Genomic DNA, 26,137 nt, shown 5'->3' on the forward strand with positions numbered 1-26,137 from the left:
ATTAACCATTATGCTATGGAGAAGGCATCCAAGCCTGCAATGAGGGGATGTGGCTATGGGGTAAAATAGCAGTGAGGACCCTCTGTCCCATGGGGGGCCTAACTAGGCATAGAAGGGGTCCTAATTTGGCCCACATGCCTGTTTCCCCCAAACCAGGTCCACCTGACTTGCCCCTGACATCATACATGACTTCAGGTGTGGACAGGTAAACAAACAAGATGGTTCCTTGACAAGCAGGGATCCCTCTCAGCTGACTGCCCCAAACACAGAGCCCCACTTGGATCAGCACCACAGGATCCTGCCGGGGTTTGTCAGAGGGGGGAAAGAGAAAGGGGAGGAGATCTTATGAGCCTAGACTCTGTTGGCAGTTTAGGATGAAAACATAGGCTTGAGGGTGGAGCCAGGAAGTGGGATCCTGTTTTCTCCCTTCCCCATCCATGAAGTGCCTTTGCTCATGGATGTTTCTCTGGGTGGCACTGTTTTTTTCTTTATTTTATGTTATTTCACTGAATGGATTGTTATTGATTGCTTTGGCCACAACCAATGTTGGAATGCTGCCTCCAGAAGATTGGCCATGTTTAAATACGGCCCTTGGGCCAAAAGGGGTTCTCCATCCCTATCCTAAGGGAGAATTAAATAGCAATGAAAAAGAAGAAGAAGAAGAAGAAGAAGAAGAAGAAGAAGAAGAAGAAGAAGAAGAAGAAAAGTTTGGATTTGATATCCCGCTTTATTGCTACCTGAAGGAGTCTCAAAGTGGCTAACCTCCTTTCCCTTCTTCCCTCACAACAAACACTCTGTGAGGTGAGTGGAGCTGAGGGACTTCAAAGAAGTGTGACTGGCCCAAGGTCACCCAGCAGCTGCATGTGGAGAAGCGGAGACGCGAACCCGGTTCCCCAGATTACGAGTCTACCGCTCTTAACCACTACACCATACTGGGGACACAAAAATCTTTTCAAAAGCATCGTCTTGGGAATTCTACAGCATTTCCCTTCCCACCAGTTCCATCTGCAGCAGACCAGTGTGTGTCAAAAGGAGATGGTGAAATTTCCGTGGGGTGGTGGCATAGGAAACACTGTACACTGAAATGCACTCCAGAGTAGAGTCCGGAAATTAACTGGAGAAAAAGAGAACTGCTGCAACCTGCTTTCAACCACAGCAGGGAAACACCTCTGTTTCTTGCGTAGATCTCATTCTGGGTGGGAGAACGATGGCTGCTACAGCTCTTGGTCCCTTTAAATCCATGCGCATCTGTAAGCCACATCAATTGCCACCTTGTTTCCTTCTGCTACTTTTCAGGAAACACAAGGTGGTCTGTCTCTCAAAACTGCCGCGCTTGCATCACCCAAACCAGACTTTTGTCAAGGGATCCGGGGACTGACGAGCGGCGGCTTTTGCAGCCACCGACACTCATAAGGGAGGGTTTATTTCAATATGTTGCTGAAACTACTTCGTGTCAGGTTATCCGTCTCAGGGGGGAATGCACGTTTCTTATAGCTCATTGTGCCATCTGTTAAAAGACACAGCCACTTGTCTCTCTGCTCGGCGACCACAGATGGAGAGTTTTCCCCTCCTGCATGCAACTGTCAATAGATGACAAAGCCTTGTTGTTTTGGAGCCAGGAGGAATTGCAGAAGAGGACGAGAGGGCAACATGGGTGCTCCTGAATGGACCGACTCCCTGCATAGAGGTATTAGGTTATGCAGAATGCGCTGTGCCAGCCAGCAAGGACAAGTTCTAGAAGGATTTCAATATCTTCAAGCTGGTTTGATATTAAGAGCTGTTTATAACTGAAGTATCAAATAAAGTAACATGGGGAATGTTAACTGTGTTCAACGGCCCTGGCTCCCAGAGAAATAAATATAGGATTGCAGCCTTATTTGCACAAATAAAAGGGTCAATATGAACGTATCACTTACTTTTGGTAGTAGTATTAAACTTGCATGCTTTATTCATCGGCAATACTTTCCTTATAACTACTAAGACCCAGGCTGGTCATGGAAAATAAATCCTAGGAACAGATCTTCATATTCAGAGAACTCCTATGGTACAGTGTCCCAGCAACGGAGAAATTGCAGTTTGAAGGTGGGTGACTGACTTTATTCTTGAATGCTTCCCTGCATCAAAATCTCCCTGCCCATGGAAAATCAGCAGGCCAGGGAAGGGAGTCCATCTTAGCCATGTTTTCTATGTGTGTGGGTTTTAAAATGAGGGAGCTCTCAATCATGTAGCCTCTCGCCTACAGCATATTGGACTAGAAGATGGTGTTTGATTGGCCCTTTGAAAAATATCTTTGGATTTACAATCATACCTCAATTCGGGTGGGGGGTTATTGGGTTGTTTTTATTTTGATTATGTATTTTGTGGTTTTATATTTTGATTTTATTCTGTGAACTGCCCTGAAACCTCCTGGTATAGGGTGGTATATAAATTCAATTCAAATAATGACAATAATAATAATAATAATAATAATAATAAGAAGAAGAAGAAGAAGAAGAAGAAGAAGAAGAAGAAGAAGAAGAAGAAGAAGAAGAATAGTGTGTGATGCACCTCCACGTGTGAATCAACTGCAAGGGCCACTCTTAAGGCATCTCTGCAGCATTGGTGGTGCTTCTCCACGGTGCATCTCACACCACTGCCCTGGAAATGCACGCAACAGGAGATTATGCGGGAAGAGTAGCTGAGACGACAGCAAAATAAACAACCAAATTCTGCGCCCCTAAACAGGGTCTTTCTCATTATGTTGCTGGAGCAGTGGGAGAAGCAGCCAAGTGAAAAACAAAGGGTGGGACCTGGAAAATGGAGTGGTGTTCAGCATTTTACTCAGCTTTAGCTAAGTTTTACTCAGTGTGTTGTTGTTTAGTCGTCAGACCTGATCTCCCCACCACATTCCAGTAGAATGGAATGGCCGAAATCCAAGCTTGTACCACTTTAGACCAGGCTGTACCGCTTCATGTCTTTGAATGGCTCCCCAAGTGAAAAAGAAATTCCTGCAGGTTGCAAACTAGCCTTTTGCAGAGGAAGGTTTGGTATCGCCTCTTGCATGATGTGCTAGTGGTGGCTTGAAACTTGGAGCCCCGGTGTGTGTCAAAGATCAAGCTTGCAGTGGGACCTGACCCTTGGGAAAGCCAGCCTGCACACCACCCCCACCTCTGGCCAGAGGAGGGAACTACATGCTGACCAACTGGACCAGCACATTAGCCTTTCCCCGCCACAACAGTAGTTGTGAGTCCAGTGACGCAAGTGGAACAGGTTAGTGGTAGAGCATCTTCTTTGCATGCAAATGTTTCCAGGTTCAATCCCTGGCATCTCCAGGCTGGGAAAGATCCTGGAGAGTCACAGCCAGTCAATGTAGACCAGCGATGGAGTACCTATGGCCCTTCAAATGCTGCTGGACTCCAGGTCCCATCACTGCTGGGCAGCAGGGCCAATGCTCTGGGAGGATGGGAATTGTAGACTGAAATTGAATTGAAATACTTTATTGTCACTTGTACAACTTGTATACAGTGAGATTACACGAGCACACCCCCCCCCCAGCTCTCTTAGTCTTAATTCCCCTCATTTACTGACGCACACCCACCAAACAAACCCAAAAGTCAGTTGCCCTGTTGTTATCTTTTCATTCAGCAGCCCAACAGCCCATGGACAGAGGCTGTTCTTTACCCTGTTGGTGCGACTAATCAGGCTTCTATATCTTCTGCCCAAGGGCAGGAGATCAAGAAAGTGCCGGCCAGGGTATGAATCACCCCTGAGAATTTTCCTCACTCTCCTGAGGCAATGTTCTTCCGCGATGTCATCTAGTGGATTCATGGGACAGCCCATAATATCTTGTGCTATATTCACCACCCTCTGTAGGCACTTCCTAGCAGTTGATGTCAAACCAGCGTACCACACTGTGATGCAGTATGAAAGGGCACAGGCCCCCTGTCCCCCCTGATATAGACAACAGGACCTTGATGGACCAATGGTCTGACTCAGTACAAGTTACACATCACACAGCTTCCTACATGACACTCCATGAGCCATACAAAAACTAGATTGTCACCAGCCTTTTCTTTTCTCTTTCCAGCAACACTGCTTCTGTGGTCCTTGACTGCTGTTTGGTCTGCAGACATGGGCAGACCATGCTTATATCTCCACAGCATGGAATACTTCACCTGCTGATCGCTGCAGATTGTTGGCGTATCGATCTGTCTCAAGAGACGGCGCCTCTGGGGGTGAAGTCAAACTTTTGTGTTAGCAGCACTGAGGTGACCTCCCTGGGGCACAAGCCTGGGCTGTGTGTCTGGATGTGATGGCCTGGGATTCCGATTCAGAGGCTGAACCAGAGGAATCCCAGCCTGCACAGGAGTCCCCGCCTCCAGGGCCGGCTGAACTGGGGCAAGGCCTAGATTCTGAGGAGCCTGCACCTGTGTCAGATCCTCAAGAGCAGGCACCAGGTGAAACCCTTCTGGCCCCAGAGGTGCTTGAGGACTCAGTGGCTACAGGTGAGCCTCCTCCGGGGCCCAGTAACCCTTCGGCCTCTCCTGAACTACAGAGGCTTAGGGCAGAGAGGCGAAGGGAACTGGTTGCTCCCAGGAGGAGTGCTCGCCTTAAGGCCAGAGGAGGCAGGGCTCCTGGGGGCCGGGACCGCCCCTGGCCTTAGAAGAAGATAAAGGTCGGTCAGCCCGGTCCCAGGTTGCGGGAGCAACGTCGTTGTTGGCTTCAGACCTTCCAGTGTTCCTGTTCCCTGCTCGGCCTCCTGTTCCTGACCTTCCAGCGTTCCTGCTCCCTGCCCGGCCTCCTGCTTCTGATCTTCCAGCGCTCCTGTTCCCTGCCCAGCCTTCTGCTTCTGACCTCCCAGCGTTCCTGTTCCCCGCCCGGCTCCCTGTTTCGGACCTCGCCTCTCATCTTGTGAACTCTGACTACGATCACGGTACCTTTCCCCCGGGACCAGCACAGTTTGCTCCCGCCACCTCCCGCACTCCCTCTTTGTTGGGGTGCGTTCGGGAAGAGCCAGAAGCCATGGCCGACCAAGCGGCTACGCTGCTGGCAATAGCCCAGGAGAACCAGGCCTTGACTCACACCGTGCAGCAGCTCAGCAACGCGGTTACGGCACTTCAGCAGCGCTTGGACACCCTACCGGCTCCTGGGGCCGACGCCCCGGCTCCTGGCAAGTACCCAGTGGCTTTGCCTGAGAAATTTGATGGGGCCCCGGCCAGCTTTCCCATGTTCCTTGCCCAGGCCAAGCTGTATATTCAGGGGCAAGCCCGGAACTTCCCTGACGACCGCACCAAGGTGCACTTTTTGATTAGTTTGTTAAAGGACCAGGCGGCCAAGTGGGCGTTGCCGCTACTCAGGCAAGACTCCCCCTTGCTGGCAGACTATACGGGGTTTTGCAATCTTTTGGAGGCCGCGTTCGGCAACCCCCAGAAAGGGAGTCAAGCCAACCGGGTGATTCGGTGGTTGAAACAGGGCAAGTCCACAGTGGCCGCATACACCACGGAGTTTCGGCTGTTGGCACAGGACTTGACCTGGAATGACTCGGCGCTGCGGGACCAGTATCTCGAAGGGCTTTTGGACGAGATACTGGACCAGCTGGCCACAATGGAACGCCCCACCACGCTAGACACTCTCATTCAACGGAGTCTACAGATAGACGACCGGCTGGAGGACCGTCATCAGGCCCGGGGCCGCCGACACTTCCAGTTCTCGGCACCAGTTTCTTCCGGCAGCCCTACGGTCACAACTGAGTTATCGGAGGAGCCTATGCAGCTCGGGGCAGTGCGGCCACGCCTCTTCCCCGCAGAGAAGGTGCGGCGTCGGGAGGGGAATCTATGTCTCTACTGTGGCGGAAGTGGACACTACGCCCGGTCCTGCCCTGAGAAACGCCAGCCACAGGGGAAACCGCCAACCCCAGTAGCTGATGGCCCTGGCTACCGGGGGTCCCAAACAGCGCAGAATGGGCCCGCACCAATGGATTTGCAACACCTTATGGTTCCAGTACGTTTATACCCTCCAGGTGGGCCCTGGATTCTTACCCATGCTTTGGTAGATTCAGGAGCAACCCGTTCCTATATGAACGCTGCGTTTGCTGCCCATCATCAGGTGCCACTTCGGAACAAGCCAGAACCGGTACAGGTGGAAGCAATTGACGGACGGCTTCTACGTTCAGGTGCCGTTACTCAGGAGACCCAGCCCCTGGTGCTGTGTCTCCAGCAGCACCGGGAGTTGCGAACTTTGGACATTGCCTCTATGCCCCGGTTCCCCCTAGTGCTCGGGATGGACTGGCTGGAGGCACACAACGTTCAGATTGACTGGGTCAAACGGACTGTGCACTTCCCAGACCCATGTTCCCATGCTCAGTCCGAGATGCTAGCGGCCGCGCCCACGGAGGAGGCAGCACCCATGCTCCCAGCCGTGTACCGGGACTACCAAGACGTGTTCGAGGAATGGGGGGCAGACCAGCTGCCGCCGCATCGGTCTTTTGACTGCGGCATAGACCTCCAGCCCAGAGCGCCCTTACCGGTGAGTCACTTATATTCTCTAACAGAGCCGGAGCGCGAGGCTTTGCAGGACTTCTTGCGCAAGAACCTGGAGCGTGGATTCATTAGGCCTTCTACCTCGCCCACCGCTGCGCCAGTGCTCTTTGTTAAGAAGAAATGTGGGGAACTCCGCCCTTGCCATGATTACCGGGCCCTGAACAAAATTACCATCCCAGACCGGTACCCCTTGCCCCTTATCTCGGAGTTGCTGGAGCGGGTGCAAGGGGCACAGGTGTTCACCAAGCTAGACCTCCGGGGGGGCTACAACTTGATTCGGATCCGAGCCGGGGATGAGTGGAAGACAGCATTCGGGACCCGGTACGGGCAGTTCGAATACCTGGTTATGCCTTTCGGTTTGTGCAACGCGCCTGCTGTGTTCCAACGGTACATCAACCACGTGTTCCAGGACTTGCTAGACAAGTACGTGGTGGTGTACTTGGATGACATTCTGGTTTACTCCCGTGACCCGGCTCACCATGAGGGACATGTCCGGACCGTGCTGCAGCGCTTGCGTGAGCACCGTTTGTATGCAAAGCTCAGCAAGTGCAAGTTCCATCAGCGGTCTGTGGACTTTCTTGGTCACCGGCTCTCTCCAGATGGGGTGCAGATGGATCCTGGGAAGGTGGCTGCGGTTCGAGAATGGGTGGCACCTCGGAACCGCAAGGACCTACAGCGTTTCCTGGGGTTCGCCAACTATTACCGGACCTTCATTGCAGATTATGCTCATCGCACCACCCCGTTGACCCGGCTACTGCGCCCGAAGACGCCGTTTTCCTGGAACAAGGAGGCAGAGGAGGCGTTTCAGGGGTTGAAGGCCTGTTTCCAGAGAGTGCCGATCTTGCAACACCCTGACCCCTCTCGACCCTTTGTGGTGGAGCAACTGCACCAGGCCAAGGAGGCGTACAAGGCCCAGGCTGACCGCCACCGCCAGGTGGGGCCGGAACTTCGCGTCGGTGACCTGGTATGGCTCTCCACTCGCCACCTCCACCCCTCTCGACCTTCGCGGAAGTTGGACGCCCGTTTCACCGGCCCGTTTCCTATCGTGGACCAAGTCTCACCTGTGGCATTCCGTCTCCGGTTGCCCGCAACCCTGAAGGTTCACCCGGTCTTCCACAGGTCCCTTCTGAGTCCAGTGGCCCCACCCGACGAGTTCCACCCGAACCGTCCCCGACCGCAGCCAGTTTTGGTTCAGGGAGAGCCTGAGTACGAGGTGGAACGCATTCTGGACTCCCGCTACCGCAGGGGAAAGCTGCAGTATCTCATTGACTGGAAGGGGTATGGACCGGAGGACCGTTCCTGGGAACCAGCGGCCAACGTCCACGCGCCTGCCTGCCTCCGAGAGTTCCATGCGGCGTACCCCGGCAAGCCGGGTCCGGACCCTCGATTGAGGGGGGGGCCTGGGAGGGGGGATGGTGTGATGGCCTGGGATTCCAATTCAGAGGCTGAACCAGAGGAATCCCAGCCTGCACAGGAGTCCCCGCCTCCAGGGCCGGCTGAACTGGGGCAAGGCCTAGATTCTGAGGAGCCTGCACCTGTGTCAGATCCTCAAGAGCAGGCACCAGGTGAAACCCTTCTGGCCCCAGAGGTGCTTGAGGACTCAGTGGCTACAGGTGAGCCTCCTCCGGGGCCCAGTAACCCTTCGGCCTCTCCTGAACTACAGAGGCTTAGGGCAGAGAGGCGAAGGGAACTGGTTGCTCCCAGGAGGAGTGCTCGCCTTAAGGCCAGAGGAGGCGGGGCTCCTGGGGGCCGGGACCGCCCCTGGCCTTAGAAGAAGATAAAGGTCGGTCAGCCCGGTCCCAGGTTGCGGGAGCTTCAGACCTTGTTGGCTTCAGACCTTCCAGTGTTCCTGTTCCCTGCTCGGCCTCCTGTTCCTGACCTTCCAGCGTTCCTGCTCCCCGCCCGGCTCCCTGTTTCGGACCTCGCCTCTCATCTCGTGAACTCTGACTACGATCACGGTACCTTTCCCCCGGGACCAGCACACTGGAGCTCCTGGGCTGCCCAGACGACAAGACCCCTCTCTCGGCCTTGCTGATGTGGTCCAAAGGAGAGCAGAGCAATATATTTGGCACCAGCTTGGCCACAGGAGTTGCCAGAAGGAGGTGGGTAGACATCCCTAGCCCTAACCTGGAGATGTCAGGGTTGAACCCAGGACCTTCTGCATGCAAAGCAGATGCTCTGCTGTTGAGCTGCTCAGCAAAACTGGACCCAAGACCCTTGGGATGCAGGTTTAAGATGCAGCCAGCTAGGCTCTCCTCAAGCAGCTCTCCCTAACCTGATCCTTGACCAATGTTGTCGGGTGTTGTTGTTTAGTCGTGTCCGACTCTTCGTGACCCCATGGACCAGAGCACACAAGGCACTTCTGTCTTCCACTGCCTCCCGCAGTTTGGTCAAACTCATGCCGGTAGCTTCGAGAACACTATCCAACCATCTCGTCTTCTGTCATACCCTTCTCCTTGTGCCCTCCATCTTTCCCAACATCAGGGTCTTTTCCAGGGAGTCTTTTCTTCTCTTCTCATGAGGTGGCCAAAGTATTGGAGCCTCAGCTTCACGATCTGTCCTTCCAGTGAGCACTCAGGGCTGATTTCCTTCAGAATGGATAGGTTTGATCTTCTTGCAGTCCACGGGACTCTCAAGAGACTTCTCCAACACCATAATTCAAAAGCATCAATTCTTCGGCGATCAGCCTTCTCAGTGTAGGCTCAGCCTTACTCAGCCTTACTCAGCGTAGACTCATTGAAATGAATGAACATTATGTCCATTAATCTCAGTGGGTCTAATATGAGTAAAACTTAATTGAATAATACTGCCCATGGGGTTGCATCCAATTGAGAATGTAAGAAGAGCTTGCTGGATTGGGCCAGTGGCCCATCTCGTCCAGCCTCCTTTTCTCAGGGGGGCCAATCACATTCCTGCAAGCAGGATTTGAGCACAAGAGCGCTCTCCTGCTGTGGTTTCTAGCAGCTGGTTTTCAGAAGCATGGCTACCTTTGACAGGCAGAGCCATCAACAAAGACATACTCAGTGTAGACTATTCAAAATCAACATTATTTGTATTTTTGCTTGTTTGATTTATGGATCGCTTCCCATAAAGCACCTCAGAGCACTGTCACAATACAATAACACCAAATAGAAAACAATTGCAGGCATAAAAACAGTCAAAACAATGAAATATATAAAAACAATTTCAAATCCAATACATAGTCATTGATTTAAATGAGCCTGCTGCAGGTAAGTTGGATCCAACCCACAGTCTCCCATTATGCTGCTGGTGTAAAATGGGAAGCAGCCACACATGAATAGCTGCCCTATTGCTGAGAGCTGGCCATACTCAAAGGTGAGAGTTTTGGGGGATTAGCAGTAACTGACCTAATTCCAGGAAACCACGGCACTTGTGATGTGCTAAGTCAATGAGGCACATGAGGAAATGCCTAGCTGGGCTACTAACCTCCACAGAACAGCTCTGGGTCTCGCTGTCCTTTAGCGGTGTCGCTGAACAGAACAAGCAGCAGCGGCGGTAGCAGGAGCAACAGCGTCACTGGAGACACAGCCATTCCTCAGGCACCCAATCTGAGGGGATAGACAGGGCATCAGCAAAACACAAATGTGCTTTTTATAGGTGGCCATTTATAGCCCCAATCCTGGCACACTCAGATAGGGTTAAATAACAACCATGGGTATTAGGGATGGGGAGAAATTTAAATGCCAGCCGATCTGATTTGCACTTTGCAAAACCGCATGCAGACTAGAGTTCAAAATCTGCCACCTTCTGAATTTTGCGAAGCAGTTCTCCAATCAAATAATGTGTGCATTAGGAGAAGGCTAATTTAGTGGAAGCCTATATAAATAAGTTGCAATTCCATACCATTTTTAAACACAAAATGATCAAGGAGGTGGAGCAGATCCCCTATGGTTATAACATTATAACTCACCTTTTTTCTCATTAAAAAGTTAGTACTGGTGTTGTGTGCATGACTTTGCCTACTCTCCTTTTTTATACCCTAGAGGTCTGTAAAATTTTGCACCGTGTGGGGAAAGGGCCAGAGCTCAGTGGGGAAGCATCAGCCTTGCACCCAGAAAGCCCCAAGTCGAACCCCCGAAATCTCCAGATAGGACTGGGAAAAACTCCCTGTCTGAAACCCTAGAAAGCCGCTGCCAAACTGTGTTGTCATTACTGAGCTGGATGGACCAATAGTCTGACTCTGTATAAGGCAAATGTGCCTAAATTACCGTATTTTTTGCTCTATAAGACTCACTTTTTCCCTGCTAAAAAGTAAGGGGAAATGTGTGTGCGTCTTATGGAGCGAATGCAGGCTGTGCAGCTATCCCAGAAGCCAGAAGAGCAAGAGGGATTGCTGCTTTCACTGCGCAGCGATCCCTCTTGCTGTTCTGGCTTCTGAGATTCAGAATATTTTTTTTCTTGTTTTCCTCTTCCAAAAACTAGGCGCGTCTTGTGCTCTGGTGCGTCTTATAGAGCAAAAAATACGGGTATTCCTTTTTTCCCTCATAACCCTAGAACTACAGGCCATTCAATGAAGCTCAGTGGTAGGAGATTTAGGACAATGAAGCATGCAGTTAAACTTTGGAACTCACTACCACAAGGTGTAGCGATGGGTGCCAACTTGGATTGGAGAAATCCATGGAAGATAAGGCTATATCAATGGCTGCTAGCCATAACAGCTAGGGTCTTCCTCCATGGTCAGAGGCAGAACGCCTCTTTATATGAGTTGCTAGGAATCATAAATTGCACTCAGGCCCTGCTAATGGGCTTTCAACAGGCACCTTGCTGGCCACTCAGGCTTCTGGTTTGGCCTCTTCTAATAGTGTCATATTCTTATCACAAACATTGAAATGGGTTTTCAAACCAGCTAGCCGTTGAGAAGTGCTCTTGTGTTAGATGAATTTCCAGAACATTATCCTTCTGTCACATGCTTTAAACACAGTGCAAAAAAGTCTGCCCATCTTTCCGTATCACTATGCAATGTATTGTAAGATGCACCTGTAACAAGATGTGTTGTACATAATCGATCTGTCACGTTGCGATGATCCATTTCCCTCTGTCTGAGAGATTTCTCTGTATCAGTGCCGCGCTTCTGTTACAGCAACAAAGACATCCTTATTTGATATTTAAATACCCCCTGGACTGCACCTGGAACTCTCCTTTTGCTGAAGAGAGCTAAGCACACCGTTTCGGCCTTGCCACAGCTTGTTTGAGCCTCAGTGCCAGAAATTAAATATTGGGCTTTTGATCCAATCCAGCAGGGCTCTTCTTATGTTCACATGTTGGGAGTTCTGAGTTGGATGTTCCTTACAACATCTACCAACAAGGACTTAAATCTAAGCTATCTTTCAAGCTTCGAGAGCTGAGCTTGCTGCATCACACAGCAAAGCAACGTTTTTCCTGCTTAGCTCCATACAAAGAACCTGAGCTGTAGTGCAAGGGGCTAATGGATTTGCAAAGGACCTGAACTATGTAGAAAACTGTTTTGCAAGCTCAGCTCTTGAACTGCTTTGATTAACATTGTTCTTTCTATACATAAAAAATAAAGACAAGGCAAAACCAAAGGCAAAGTGGGAGGCATCAGAGCTGAAAACAGGAGATAAAGGAGCTCAGTTAGGAATCTTTCGTGAAGTGTGAGAGTTGGCAGATCTGTATCTTTTGCCACCAATGGTGAGAGCAAAGAAAGCCACCCTGCACTGTTGTGTTGCAAGACTTTGGTACTGAAAAAGTTCCCTATCCCCCAGATGATCAAAATTAGTTCCTTTTAACTATTTGCATGTTTGTAAAATGTTATTTGAATCTCATAGATACAAGTAAGCCCCATCCGCTCTTGGGGGCTTTCCAAACTGAGTCAGATTCAAACTCCAGGATACCTTGGCAGCTGTTCTCCCCTCCCCCTTCTAAACTTCATGGGTGGAACCAGTTTCTCTAGTGTGTATAAACCAAAGAATAACAACTCTGCAAAGCCAATGAGGCATGGACCTATGGGGGGACGGGGGGACGGGTTGCCAGCATGCTGGTCTCAGCCAAGTTTCCAAACAAACAGATTGCTTCCTCAGCAGACAAGGAGCAATTCCCACCCAAACTAGTCAGCAGTAATCTAGTGTCACCTGTAATCTAGTGTCAGTAATCTAGTGTCACTTTACAGAGTCAGTAGTATGGTCATTGGGGGGGGGGACTCACCCTGCACCCAGAGGTTTATGATAACTACTGCTTCATCAGTTGCAGGTGCTCTTGGAGGAAAGTGATTATTGGGACCCATTCCAGACTGGATGCTGGTTCAGGTTTGGGATGGAATCAGCCTTGGATGCCCCAATGGATTACTTTTCTTGGGAGAGGGACAGAGGGAGTGCAACCCTGTTGATTCTGCTTAATCTCTTAACTCTTAGCAACTCTCCTTGTCCTTATAACCATGTCCTAAAGCCTTTGTCGTATGGAGTTCTAAGTTAGTAGTCCTGAATAGCAGCTCCAAAGTATCTTTCTTCCAGTTATTTGGAACAAGTCCAAGCCATGCCTTAGCTTCAGCACCCTTGGTTGAAAGTCCTCAGTGGACAGCTCCTTGTTCTTTTCTATATATGAAGAGACCTCAGCTGGTCTGTGCAGCCACCAGCAGAAACAGTGGGTTCTCTGTGTGGCCTTGCTCCTTTGTAAAAGCCTCATCCTCTTCCTGCAGAGCAGTGAATGTACTTTCACTCTCCTTCTGGGTTCCAGGTGGTTCATCACAGTTCACCTTTTCCCTTGGAGAAGAATCCTTCTTCCCTGGATGGTGCTCACCTGCCTTTATCAGGAGTCCTGCTGCCTCCCTTCTCTGAATGAGTGGAGCTGGGTGATAACGCAATACCATTTTAAAAGACTTAAAGTGGCGACTCTTCCACCAGCCAATAACTGAAGAGGTCTCTCTTTGCCATAGGCAGCCTTTGGCAACTGAGTTCTGAAAGATTTCCACTGTTTCCCTCTCTCTCGCTCGTTCTGATTTGTCTTTTGTGTTGGCTGGATATGAACCACTGAATCAGGGACTGGGAACCTGTGGCCCTGCAGATGCTGTTGGACTTCAGCTTCCATCATCCCTGACCTTTAGCTCTGCTGGCAACCCCAACATCTGGAGGGCCACATCCCTTCCTTGAACACATCCACCTATCTCTCATTGCACTTATACATTCCCCGGTCAACACACAGACAAAAACACGATAGAACTGCATGTGTAGTGGATGAAGAACAACAACAGCCACTTACTGAAAGTTTCTGCTTGACATAACTTGAAAGTGTGTGGTGTGTTATGGGACCTCTTCATTCACTCTGTAGCATGTGTGTGTATACATGCAACACTTCCACACTGCATCAGCATAATCTAACAGATGACTAGAGCCCTCATAGTGAACAGCATGGACCATATTGTCAAGGGGGGAAAAGAGCAGGTATTAAACTTGGTCCAGAAAAATCCTTTCCATCTATTGACACTGCCTGGGCAGATAACCACGAGCAACCATTGAGACTGGTAGGGTGGAAGGGAAGGAAGACACAGGAGGTGAAGCGAGAGCCAGTGACAGAGGGAGCCAACTAATTCTCATTGTACCCCCTTCCCTGCTGAGTTCTGTAAGATCAACATCAAGATTAAAGACAAGGAAGGTAATAGGCTTCACCACCCCTTGGGTGCCTTGTGAGTAAGGAGGCAGGCAGGTGAGTACAAACTGAAGGTAAAGGTAAAGGTAAAGGGACCCTTGACCATTAGGTCCAGTCGTGACCGACTCTGGGGTTGCGGCGCTCATCTTGCTTTATCAGCTGAGGGAGCCGGCGTACAGCTTCTGGGTCATGTGGCCAGCATGACTAAGCCACTTCTGGCGAACCAGAGCAGCGCACGAAAACACCGTTTACCTTTCCGCCGGAGCGGTACCTATTTATCTACTTGCACTTTGACGTGCTTTCGAACTGCTAGGTTGGCAGGAGCAGGGACCGAGCAATGGGAGCTCACCCCGTCGTGGGGATTCGAACCGCCGACCTTCTGATCAGCAAATCCTAGGCTCTGTGGTTTAACCCACAGCGCCACCCGCGTCCCACAAACTGAATTTGGTGGGGTCCAGTTTTAGTATATGTGCTGCCAAAGCAAGCACAGGTTGGTGGGGCCATGCCCCATTCACCCTAATGGACCAGCCTCCACTGGAGAAAGGAGAGAGACTTTGTGATCACATAGCACCCCACTTTTCACTCTGCATTATGCTTCTTTGTGCTGGAGCCATCCATAATCTCATTTAAAAAGAGGTGGGAAATAAATGCTCGACATTGTGCATGCAGCCCAGCAAATTTAGATTCGGTTTTTCAAAGGCTGGTAAATATAAGTTCCTATCTGAACATAGTAGAAAAGAGAAACTGGGATTTTTTTTGCCTAGCTTTTCATACTTCAGTCCAGGGACTGATGAACTTCTTAACTTATACACAATTTTAACTTCTAAGATGTGCTTTGCAGAAGCACCGTTTAACTTTTTCTTATAAAAAATCCAAATGTTGCCTTGCCATTGAAATGCAAAACTAAGGTACATTGGGAGGGGGAAGTTAATGTAGCCTGTCCCATGAAATCAAGTGCTATCATTTTTTGATCTTAGATTTCACTTAGTACTTCTGTAAATATATGTGTGGTTATTTCTTTCTGTTTAAAGAACTCAGGACAGTCCTAGGGCTTCAGACATTTTAAAAACTTTACCTTGTTTTTGAGAGGGAAAAGGAAGAGGAGCTGTTTTTCAAAACTAGCTATGGTACCTGGTAGCAGGATGCAGAATAAATTAGTGTTTTCTGTTGCTATGTCCCTTAGCAAATGCAACATAATTCAGGAACCTGAATATAGCTTCCCTCAAGGCTCTTTGGAGTCATGCTGGCAGGAAATATCATTTTAAAATTAAATAAACGTTGTGAGGATGGGGACAGAAGGAGGGCTTCGTTCTGGGCCCAAGGCTAACAAACCTACAGAGATGCAAAAATACCCTAGAGTAAAAAGTCTCTACCCTATATTTCTAATCCAAACTGAACTGGACTTCAGTGATCTCAAACGAAACAAAACCATTCTGAAGATAAGCCCAAAGCTCCTGTGTTTGATTCATAAAATGTTATTCAGAGTCATCAGCTGGATTTTAAAAGCTTACCTACTTTGCAAGATTTCAGCCTCTGTTCAACCCAAGCTGCAGTATGTATGGCTGTAAGTTTCAGACTGGGTAACTTTTAAGAAGCTGATGTTCATCCAGAGATTTTTTTTCCTCCCTCTTCAGCACAACGATCTTCTCATTTCTCTTTCTCAATAAAGCAGTTGGGTCTGTCACTGATGCAGCTGTCACCTCTTTGCTCTCCCAGCACTTCTGTTATCATAAAGTGAAGCGGCGGTGGGGGGGGGGGGAGAAGAGTGAACCAATCACAGGGCACCATGTGGGGAAAAACAAGGTGCCAGGTAGCCAATGGAAAGCTCCTGTTTTCCTGCCCCAAGCAGGTAGCACAGGGGAGAGAATGGAATTCCAGTTGCCATGGTGAGTGAAATCACCTGCATGACACGTGGCCCTGTTTTAAGATTTCCTGAACATGTTGTGGGGAGGCTCATTAGAATGCACATTTTCCTATCTAGCAGCCAGGTAATAAAGTTTTGTAGAGGAATCAAGGATGGCATCCAGGGCCCCAAAATCCAGGAGCTCCCAAAATACTTGACCAACTCTTAGGCTGCCTCAGTCACAGATCTAAGAAGTTTCTGTCCAGCGTGTGTTGAGCGAGGCTGTTGTTTGTTATATACACACTTCTACTCCAGCAAGTGGCAAGCAAAAAAGGTCTTGCTTATCAGCTGTAAAATACAGTTGTGTGTTACCCCGATCTCTGAGCAGTGAGAGACTCTAGGGTGCCTGCTCTTGCCCAGGGTTTGGTTTCCTTGGTCAAGTGGAGACTGTGCTGTCTTTCGGATACTTGGTTTTATTTACTCATGTATGCAACCTGAGCATATGATGGAGGGGCTCACAGCATTCAGTCCCCAACAGCTCTTTCTTTCCCAATGGGTTTCTGGCATAGGAGCCAACTCCTAAGAGATGAGGTCTCTTCAGTCCCCCCCAAAAAATATTTGAGGGGTCCAGGGTGTTAAGTTGTGGGTGAACATATCAGACGACACAGTGATTCTTCAAACAGCTCTTGTTTATTCAGAGGCCAGAACAGAACTGAACTGGAGGGTTCAGTCAGCCTGCTTATATAGAGCTCTAGTACACATAATTGTAACAACGTTCTAAAACTATCCAATCACTGAATGTCATTTTCGATCCCTTATTTGCATAACTATCTACAGTATCCCCCTGCTGGCCCAGGGTGAGAACTTCAGTACATAACACAGGGGCCCCCAAAGTTGATGGGCATTGCCATTCAAATGGTGTGTGCGCTCCACGCCTTGTGATTGATTATGTGGGGTGGGGTTTACCTGCCCCCCCCCTATTTTAGTCAAGTTGGCTTTCTGGGGAAGCCCCAAACTAAGCTTTGGCTCTAGCTCAGAGCAAGATGTGTTTCTGTCTCCAGCTTCCAGCATCAGCCCAACTCTCTCACACATTCTCTCATCCACAGCCCCTCACTCTGCCCATTGTTCTCCCTTCTAGGATGAGGTGGCATGCAGTCAGGAGAGGTGGGGAAAGCCCTCTTGTTTGTCTTTATGGCAACAAAGCAACTCCTTGTTGTTGGGTACTTTAACGAGTGCCCACTGAAATTATCTTGACAAAGGATCTGGCCTGACCAATTAAGCAAGCCCCATGCTATAGATTCTAAGCTCACAGATACAAAATAACAGGTTTGGAAGGGACCCAGGGTATCATCCAAACTGACCCCTGAAACTCATCACTGTATGCTTTAGGCTACTGATTTTCAGGCCTCCATGATTAAACAACAGTGGTGGCTTTCAAAGCAGAGGTTGGATGGCCATCTGTCATGTATGATCTAACTGAGATTCCTGCATTTGGGGGGTTGGACTAGATGATCCTCTGTGTCCCTTCCAACTCTACAATTCTATGATTCTATATCTTCCTTCTATATCTCTGCTGAATTGCTTGTAAAACAAGCCACCATAACTACACTGTTTCCTAAACACAGGAGTACTATTGAATTATATAGTGGCATTATGAAACTTCCATAGGAATATATCAGGAAAGTTGTGATTTCACTCAGTACTCTAGAATAACATTGGGCTAGATCCAGATGACAATCGTGTACACATTTATCTGGGATTAATGCTTTATTGTATCTGGGACTTAACGTCTGTGCAGACATGTATAATATTTTCTCCCCCTCCCATAATTTTACAACTTGTGGACATCAAATGAAGTTGAGGTTTGGAAGATTTGGGATGGTCGAAAGAAAGCACTTCTTGACACAATGCATAGTTAAAACAATGGAATTAGTTCCCACAGGATGTAGTTATGGTCACCAATTTTGATGGCTTTAAAATATGATTAACCAAATTCACTTGGGAGCGTAGGTACCTAGTTGGAGTTCAGATTACCAGATCATCCAAATTGCCACATTTTCTATCTAAACCCAGCTCTTAAATACACTTTGTTTTCACCAAAATCAAGTGAAAAGAGGGGTTATGAGGTGATTTTTGTGTTGGGTAAGCATACTTGCTGACACTTTGTGAAAATGACTGCTTCTGCTATCTTAGACAACGGGACTTTCCACCAAGCATAAGAGAAGACCACCAAGAAGGTAATAGAACAACTCCTATCCTGTACTTCCTATACCGTAGAAGCTGCCAAATTTATAAATTTGATTATTGTTGTAACTCACCTAGTCAAATCGCCTGACTCCACGTCACATCGAGTGGGTGAAATGCACAACAGTTCAGAAAGGGGAGGAGGTGTAGCCCAGGATGTGAGTTAAGGTCGCCAAATTGCCAGCTTCAAATGAAGCAGGAGCTGTTTTGCCACAGAAACACACCTGGAGCTGAAGCGGGCCATATCTTGAAGCGGGCCTAGGACCCAGGCCAAGAGCCCATTCATCCGAGAGCACAGCATTTCTGTGCAAATCACATGTGCCTTGTAGCCATGGGAATTCTCTCTGACTTGGATTGCAGTTGTTTATAACCACACCCACCTGTAAACATCTGTTGCAGGGAATTCCCTTGGTGAGGCTCAGATGTCTGAAATTTGGTGTTATGCCATTATCGTGTGCTGTTAGGCGAGAGACGGCAATTATTGCATTGGGTGTATACGCGGGTGTGCTGCTCAATGGTCTTTTAACAAGCCTTGTTGCTGTTGTTCTCTGTCCGGCTTCCTTGTGCATCTCTCTACATGGCTTCCTGTTTTGTCGACCTCTCCCTGGTTCTCAAGGGCTGTGAGAAATTTCGCTCTGCAATGGCAGGAAAGGTTTTGGTGGAGAAGAACCAGAATGACCAGCTACGCATTGCAGGGGGAAGGAAAGTCTGGGCAGCAGAACACACATGGGAGGAGGCACTACTGAAGTCAACAGGGCTTTCTACTGAGCGTATCCTGCAGGTATCCTGGGGGAGGAAAGGACATCCTGTTTTTTATTGCAAGAGCATGGCATCTCAAGTGTCAAAGGCCAGAGTGAAGAGGTTGCATCTTCTGCATTTGCCATTAGCCATCTAATGAAGAAGCCAGACACACTTCTGTGGGGAGGGAATGCCACCAAGAATGCCCTCTCTTGGGCTGCTGCCATCTCAAGACTCTGGGAGAGGTAGAAGTACCAAGAAGCCCCCATCTGCTGATCTTTTTTCTTTCTTTTTTTTGTATTTTTATTTAGATTTTCCATCATACAATTTAATTTAAAAAAGAGAAATAATACATAACAGAAAAGAAAAGAAACATTAAATCATTATACAATATCAAAAAACAAAAACAAAAAACAAAATAAAATAAACCCACACCTTGTTTAACTTCCCTCCACCGCTACTCATCTTTTCTATAATCAATTTTACACTTATCATTGCATTCTGATTGTTTTTATTTTCTCTAAAGACATACATATGTCATTGATAATTTATTGTTTTGATGCATTTACATTCTTAATCTAAGCATATTAGCACGTCCCCATCTGCTGATCTTAGCATCCAGGTGGATTTGTTGTAGCAAAGGAGATAGTCTTCCAGATATTTCGGGCCGAAGTCATTGAGGGCCTTAAGCCTTGATGTGAGCACCTTGAATTGGGCCAGGAAATGAACCAGCAGCCAAAACAGCTGTTTTAGAACACACACCATGTTTAGAGCATGTTTAGGACTTAACGTATATGGCCTCCCTTTACAGTACCATCATGTATATGTTTACTCAGACATATCCTCCAGCACTTTGAAGCCAAAATCCAGGACGCCATCTTCCCATGGTGTCATGAGACAGTGTGGGGCCCCCAATCCCCACCCCTGATCTGTGCTTTATTTTGCTCGACCAAATGTGGCAACCCTACCTCTTGCCCACAGGCAGTTCCTAGCCACTGGGATTCAGAGGAATGCTGCCTCTGACAGCAGAGAAAAAACATCCAAGTGAGAACACTTTTAGCAGTAAAAAGGACAATAGGTAAAGGACCCCTGGATGGTTAAGTCCAGTCAAAGGCGACTATGGGGTTGCGGCGCTCATCTTGCTTCAGGCCGAGGGAGCTGGCGTTTGTCCGCAGACAGCTTTCTGGGTCATGTGCCCAACAGGACTAAACCGCTTCTGGCACAACGGAACACTGTGACAGAAGCTAGAGCACATGGAAACATTGTTTACCTTCCTGCCATAGTGGTACCTATTTATCTACTTGCACCAGTGTAGTTTTGAACTGCTAGGTTGGCAAAAGCTGGGACAGAGCAATGGGAGTTTACTACCGCCGCAAGAATTCAAACTGCCAACCTTCCAATCAGCAAGCCCAAGAGGCTCAGTGGTTTAGACCACAGCGCCACCCGTGTCTCCTACTTTTAGAGTAATCTACTTACGGGGACCAGGTTATCTTCTTGCTTGGGCATTTCAAATAAAGATTGCCTGGTAGAGATGCCTTTGGTATATGATGGACCATTTTAGGGAAGGGAGTTTTATGCAGGAAGTTTTGTACAGGAAGCTATCCTACCTAAGCCCAGCTCCCAATCCAGTCTGGAGCCTGATCCACCACTTTGGGTCAACCCTGACCCAAGCTAATCCAGGACTGACCCAACCTGGCTCTGTATCCTGAATCACTTCAGTTGAATCAGCATAAACGAGTTTGGAATTCAGCCAACTCAGGCGCACAGCCCTATTACAGATATGAATAGGTACAGGACAGAATCATTGTATTGCTGTTGTGAACCTCCATTCATTTCATCAGAACTTGCACCAGACAATTTCCTGATGGACTGTGCTTGGCTTCCAGAAATACCTAATTTTCCTAATTTTATTTCCTCATTATTTTACTGAACTTATTTCTAGACAGAAGGATCTGACGCTCTGTATGAGCTTAACAGCATAATGAATTCATCTTTTCTAACTTAACAGATACAAATAAATGCTTGGGTTTACTCCCACAGGTAACAATCAAATGGTGCTATTATAACAGCGGATGCGTTTGCTGTCTCAAAGCTATTCTAGCAGGAATTGCAATATGTTTTCCTGTTTGAGGTTGAAAAATACAGATTCATCAGGGTAAATTCTTCTTTCTGTTCTTTGTTCTTTTGTCTCTCTAAATCAATAAACTGATGCCAGATGATTGCATTCCTTATCAGTGAAAGCTTCAAAGGAGCATGTAAATCACAGGCTACAAATCTGTTTTAAAATATTCATTTCACAAGCAGCCTATATATCTGGCAACTTACATATCATTACTAGCAAAGCCATCTTGAAAATGAATGCAGAGGTGGAGCTTGGATTTGAATGTGAAGCCTATAATTGTATGTTTATACTTCTGATCTCTCAATATCCAACTAAGCTATGACACTACATTTGGTTTTACATCCGGGATGGAGAACCTGTGGCCCATTAAAAAGAAGACAAAACTCCATCTCTTGTGACCACCAACTATGCTTCTGATGTTGATGGGTCCAAGAGATGCTTACTTACCTTAGGATCTTAGCAGCCAACTGAGCAGGTTTGTATATAAAGATATTATCTTTCTGGTAGCTTGGACCCAAGCCATATAGAGCTTTATAGGGCATAAGCAGCACTTGGAATGTTGCCCGGAAATGGACTGGTAGCCAGTGAAGTTGTTATTTTTCAGTGAAGTTGTTTTAACCAGGGGAGCATCATGCTCTCTGTAACCAGCCCGTCTAGCCAAAGCCTCTGAACATTTTTCAACGACAGCCCCACACAGAGCATATTACAGTAGTCCAACTAGGATGTAACTAAGGCATGTGTTATTCTGTGGCCAGATCCAACATCTCAAGGAACTAGTTATCCCAGTGCAGGGAAAAAGCTACCTTGTGTGTTTGCTTGGATGGTTTGAGGGGGTTTAATTTCTCATATAGAATGTGGCTTGACTCACTTGAGGACAACTAGTAGGATTGTGGGCATCTTGTTTACTTCCACAGCTTTTGAAATTCTAAAACCCTGTGGGATATGGGATAACCTATGTGGCAATTATGTGGGGGATAGGATTCACCAGTTTTCTGGTACATTCCATTAGAGGACTCCATCACAGAGGATGAAAGATATTCTACCTGATGCAACACTGGGAGGAACTGGTAAATCATTCTGTTGAAACCAGTAGAATTCTACCTTTGATACTTAAAAGATCTTGCTACATAGGGCACTGCTGGGAAGTCAATGCATTTTAGGGGTTTACTTGCTGAGTCAGCTTTTGATTCCACCAGTTTTGACCAATGAAGGTCACCAACATTCTTCACAATCTTCATTATCCAACCATCAAGTTGATAAACATATATACAGAGCGAGAGCAAGAGCAAGAGAGCTTTTGAACATTGGTCCTTGAAAATGATTGAGAATTAGGTCATTAGATAGTTAATTAATTAGGTAAGGAATTGATATAACCTATTGGGCCAAGCCTTGGAGCTGTACAGAACTCCTTTGGAAGTTTTCACCGACAATGTTTGTCCAGTTCAATGTGTCATCTTATTTTGCATTTCTCAGGAGTAGAGGCAAAGACAATAACCTATAACTTTTGCAAAAAGGTCCTTTTAATTAAAGGATTTAAACTAACAAGGAGACACCTATGTACCTTCGCCTTATCTTTCAGATAAAGACCTCCTGGGATAAGCCTGACAAATCCTTATCGGGAAGATAAAGGACCCTACTATGATGGGCCTTATCGCTTAATTAAATCCTGGTACAATGTACAATGAAGTCAATAATTGGTTATTCAAGATAGCTCTTCAAAAAATTGTGTCTATATTGGAGGAAGCATCTCTATTGGGCTCTCTTGCACTGTAGCGTGAGATGTACGGGGATGGGTTACCTCACTTGTTGGTGGAAAGGAACAAATTAATTAAAAACAAGGTGTGAAGCTTAATGTGGAGAGCGGCTGATAAATGAATCTGATGGTTTGGCAAGATAAGCAGAGAACCTTATGCCTTCAATTTAGCACATGCTCAATGAGGCTAGGTCTCTCTCATATCTGCTCTCATACTCAGCAGCTACTTCCAGGAACAGGTCACAATGTTGACTCCAGGCTTTGGGGCAACGACCTGAGCAGGTCCACATCCTTTCTTCTGTCCTCATTTGCCCTCTGGACCCAATCCACACAACCACTCAAGAAGAAAGCACAAGAGAAACGGAGGAGGCTGCTCCTTCTCCTCACTCTTGGTCTCACTTGCACGCATGGAGAGGGTTGATGTACAGGCAGTGACAGCAACAGGGCCAGGAGGCTCCAGAGCAGAGGTGGGGAATCTCAGGCTCAGGGTCTGATCGGAGCTCTCCTAGCCCGTCTGTCTGGCCCTCATCTTCCTAGACCACATCTCTCACTGGTCCTGCTTTGCACCCTGAATGTTTCTCTCTGGCTGAAAAGTGTCCTTGAACTCAGATGTCCTTTGCTTGCCTAGATGGAGGACACCGATGGATGTGTGTGCAGAAATCAGTCTACTGTAGAAAGGCAACATCTCCTTCCATTGTTCTATCCACTTGTGCCTCTGGCCCTACCCACCACTGCCTTGTGGCTCTCAGGTTGCCCAGAAGGGAGTGCAGCCTTTGGGGTGAAAAAGCTTCCCCACCAGCGATTGGCAGTGGCTCCCATAAGGTACCAAAAATGCCTACTCCTGATTCCAAACCTACACCTAAAACCACTTTTAAAACAGGTAGTGGGATGTAAAAAGTACAGTTGTACCTCAGCTCCCAAACGCCTTGGGTGTCAAACATTCCGGCTTCTGAACGATTGAAAACCGGAAGTGAGTGTTCCGGTTTTTGAACATTGTTTTGGAAGCTGAACGTCCAACGGGGCTTCCGCAGCTTCTGATTCCTGCAGCCAATCAGAAGCCGCACTTTGGAAGTTGAACGTTTTGGAAGTCCCCTTAGGTGCTTCTTCAGCACACTTGCAAGTAGAACTCTGTTTCAGTCCCCACCATCAAAGAGTGTCGGACTAGGACCTGGGAGACCAAGGTTCAGCCATAAAGCTCACCAGAAGACCTTGGGCCAGTCACTGTCTCTCAGCCTCACAGGGTGGTTGTGGGGATTAACTGATGTATGCTAACTTGGAGGTGGGATATAAACACAAGAAATAAATGATAAATAATAAATGTTAAAAGCATCTCAGGTAGTAGGGCCTTGGATGGAGCAGTGGTCTGCTTGCTGACTCCACATAAGGTGACTTCATCTGTTACTTCACATGTATTATACCTCTGGTTTAAGCTAGCAGGGGCTTCAGAACAATACATTTCCATGCCTGAATTCCATTTTTAGGTAGGGGCTCAGCAGATATGAGTGGAGAGATCTACATAACAGTTCAGTGGGTGATATTGAAAGACTGATGGAAAGCTCTCAGTCCATCATCTTCATCGGCCATTCTTCTCTGGATGGAACTTTGTCTTCTTTCCATCTCTGGGCCAGTAGTATTCTTGCTCCTGTCATCGCATACATAAATAGTCTTTTCTGCTCTTTCGGAATCTCTGTACCTAAAATGCCTAACAAAAAAGCCTCTGGTTTTTTCACAAATGTTATTTTAAACATTCTTTCCAATCCATTATATATCATTTCCCAGAATGCTTTGAGGCCTGCGGGTATAGGGGCAGTATACAAATGTAATAAACAGTGCCTGATTTTTAAAAACCCTATATACAATTGTGAAATAATACACAACAATGAACAATGCAGTTCATGTCAATTTAATTTCATTCCATTCCAGCCAGCCATTCCAGCACAATGACTAAAAACAGTGGTCAACCTAAGAAAAGCAGGATGAGGCCTGGCCTATGTGTTCTCACAGCAGCCAACCAGAAGCCCACAGACCCTCCTGCAGTTTCCAGCACCTTGTACAGTATTCAGACCTTGGGGACAGAGCATAGTCATCCTAGCTAGTAGCCATTGATAGCCTTGACTTCATCATCATCACCACTTTTCTGGGATAATATTATTTATCTCATTATTAATTATTATTATTACCAATTTAATTGGTATTTAAACAAATACAAAACCAAGAACCATAAACACCAATAATAATCCAGCATGGTACACCTAATGGGGTTTATTCTATCCACTGACTTTACACTCTGAGTTGTAACAGACTGAGTTGCTTGTATAAAAAAGGTCTTGATAGGAGTCATTAACAGAGTTGAAGGAAGGAGTCCACGTTCCTTGGAACACTTATTTAAAAAGCAGTCGGGAAAGGAACAAACAAACAGGTAGGACATCGCAAGATGACGAAGACTCCTTTTCTCCAGGGAAAGAACGGCAGCTGCCTGCCTACACAAAGTCCCAGCTTTTGAAAAAGGGTCCTTGGAGGATAGCAGAGCTGGGGAGCCCCAGAGATCCGCGGCCAGCGAGTCACAGCTGGGCTGACCGGGAGCGGAGTCGGAGCGAGGCAGGTTCAGGAGTTCAGGCGAAGGAGGGCAGAATTCAAGCCACCCGAGTCGAGTCGGCGGCCACTTTCCCCCGAGGTCAGCCAGCGGGCCAGAGGCTTGAAGCCTTAATTCCACCGAAACGAACCAGAGCCCCCTTCTAAAACAGGAATGGGAGGCGAAAGTGGGTAAGTTGGAGCGGGATGCGGGAAGGCGACTCCGAGGGCTCACTTCGGCGAGACAGAGGACGTCAACTCGCAGCCGAGCGCATTCCCACGACCAGCACCCTTTGGGGGTGTTTATGCGTGTCAGCGAGATCCTCATCCTCATCGCTGTTACTAATAGAATCAGGACACGGATCTGCTGGGGCGAAAGACGGAATGGGAAGAATGATGGGTTTCAAATGCCAAGCATATATTCCTTGTTTCGGCCCTAGGGAACCCGGCAGCGGCAAGAACGATTAATTCGGATTATTTCCCAGCTGCCCTGGAAAAAGCCCACCTACAGCGCCAACTCAATTAATGAATTCTGCGCATGCGCCACGCCGCTGCTCCGTCGAGATTTCAAACCGCCAGCCTTCCTCTGCGCGCATGCGTATTGCTGTACAGCTTTTTTTGTCAGCGAAACCAGCGGGGGCGGGATCGCCATTTCCTTGCGCACGCACCGCAAGCCCTTTGCGTCACTGCCCAACGCCCACCAGCGGCCTTTTCCGCCCTACTTCCGA

General features: G+C 47.8%; 1 protein-coding gene across 2 annotated transcripts in view; it reads right to left on the reverse strand.

Moving 5' to 3' along the window:
- Window positions 1-15,824, reverse strand: part of CNPY1 (canopy FGF signaling regulator 1) — a 64,516-nt gene extending 48,692 nt beyond the window's left edge. Inside the window, exons 1-2 of one of the 2 annotated variants that reach the window (XM_079947084.1) lie at window positions 15,654-15,824; window positions 9,966-10,087 (exon numbers count right to left, since the gene is read on the reverse strand). In XM_079947084.1, coding sequence (XP_079803210.1) covers window positions 9,966-10,071 — 106 coding nt within the window. In that variant the 5' untranslated portion in view covers window positions 10,072-10,087; window positions 15,654-15,824. Of the gene's footprint in view, window positions 1-9,965; window positions 10,088-15,649 lie in introns of both variants that reach the window. The other variant, XM_079947083.1, reaches the window with a different exon arrangement.
- Window positions 15,825-26,137: the final 10,313 nt, after the last annotated feature.

Source organism: Podarcis cretensis (genome assembly GCF_951804945.1).
Source record: "Podarcis cretensis genome assembly, chromosome: 12".
In the NCBI taxonomy this organism is placed as follows: domain Eukaryota; kingdom Metazoa; phylum Chordata; class Lepidosauria; order Squamata; family Lacertidae; genus Podarcis; species Podarcis cretensis.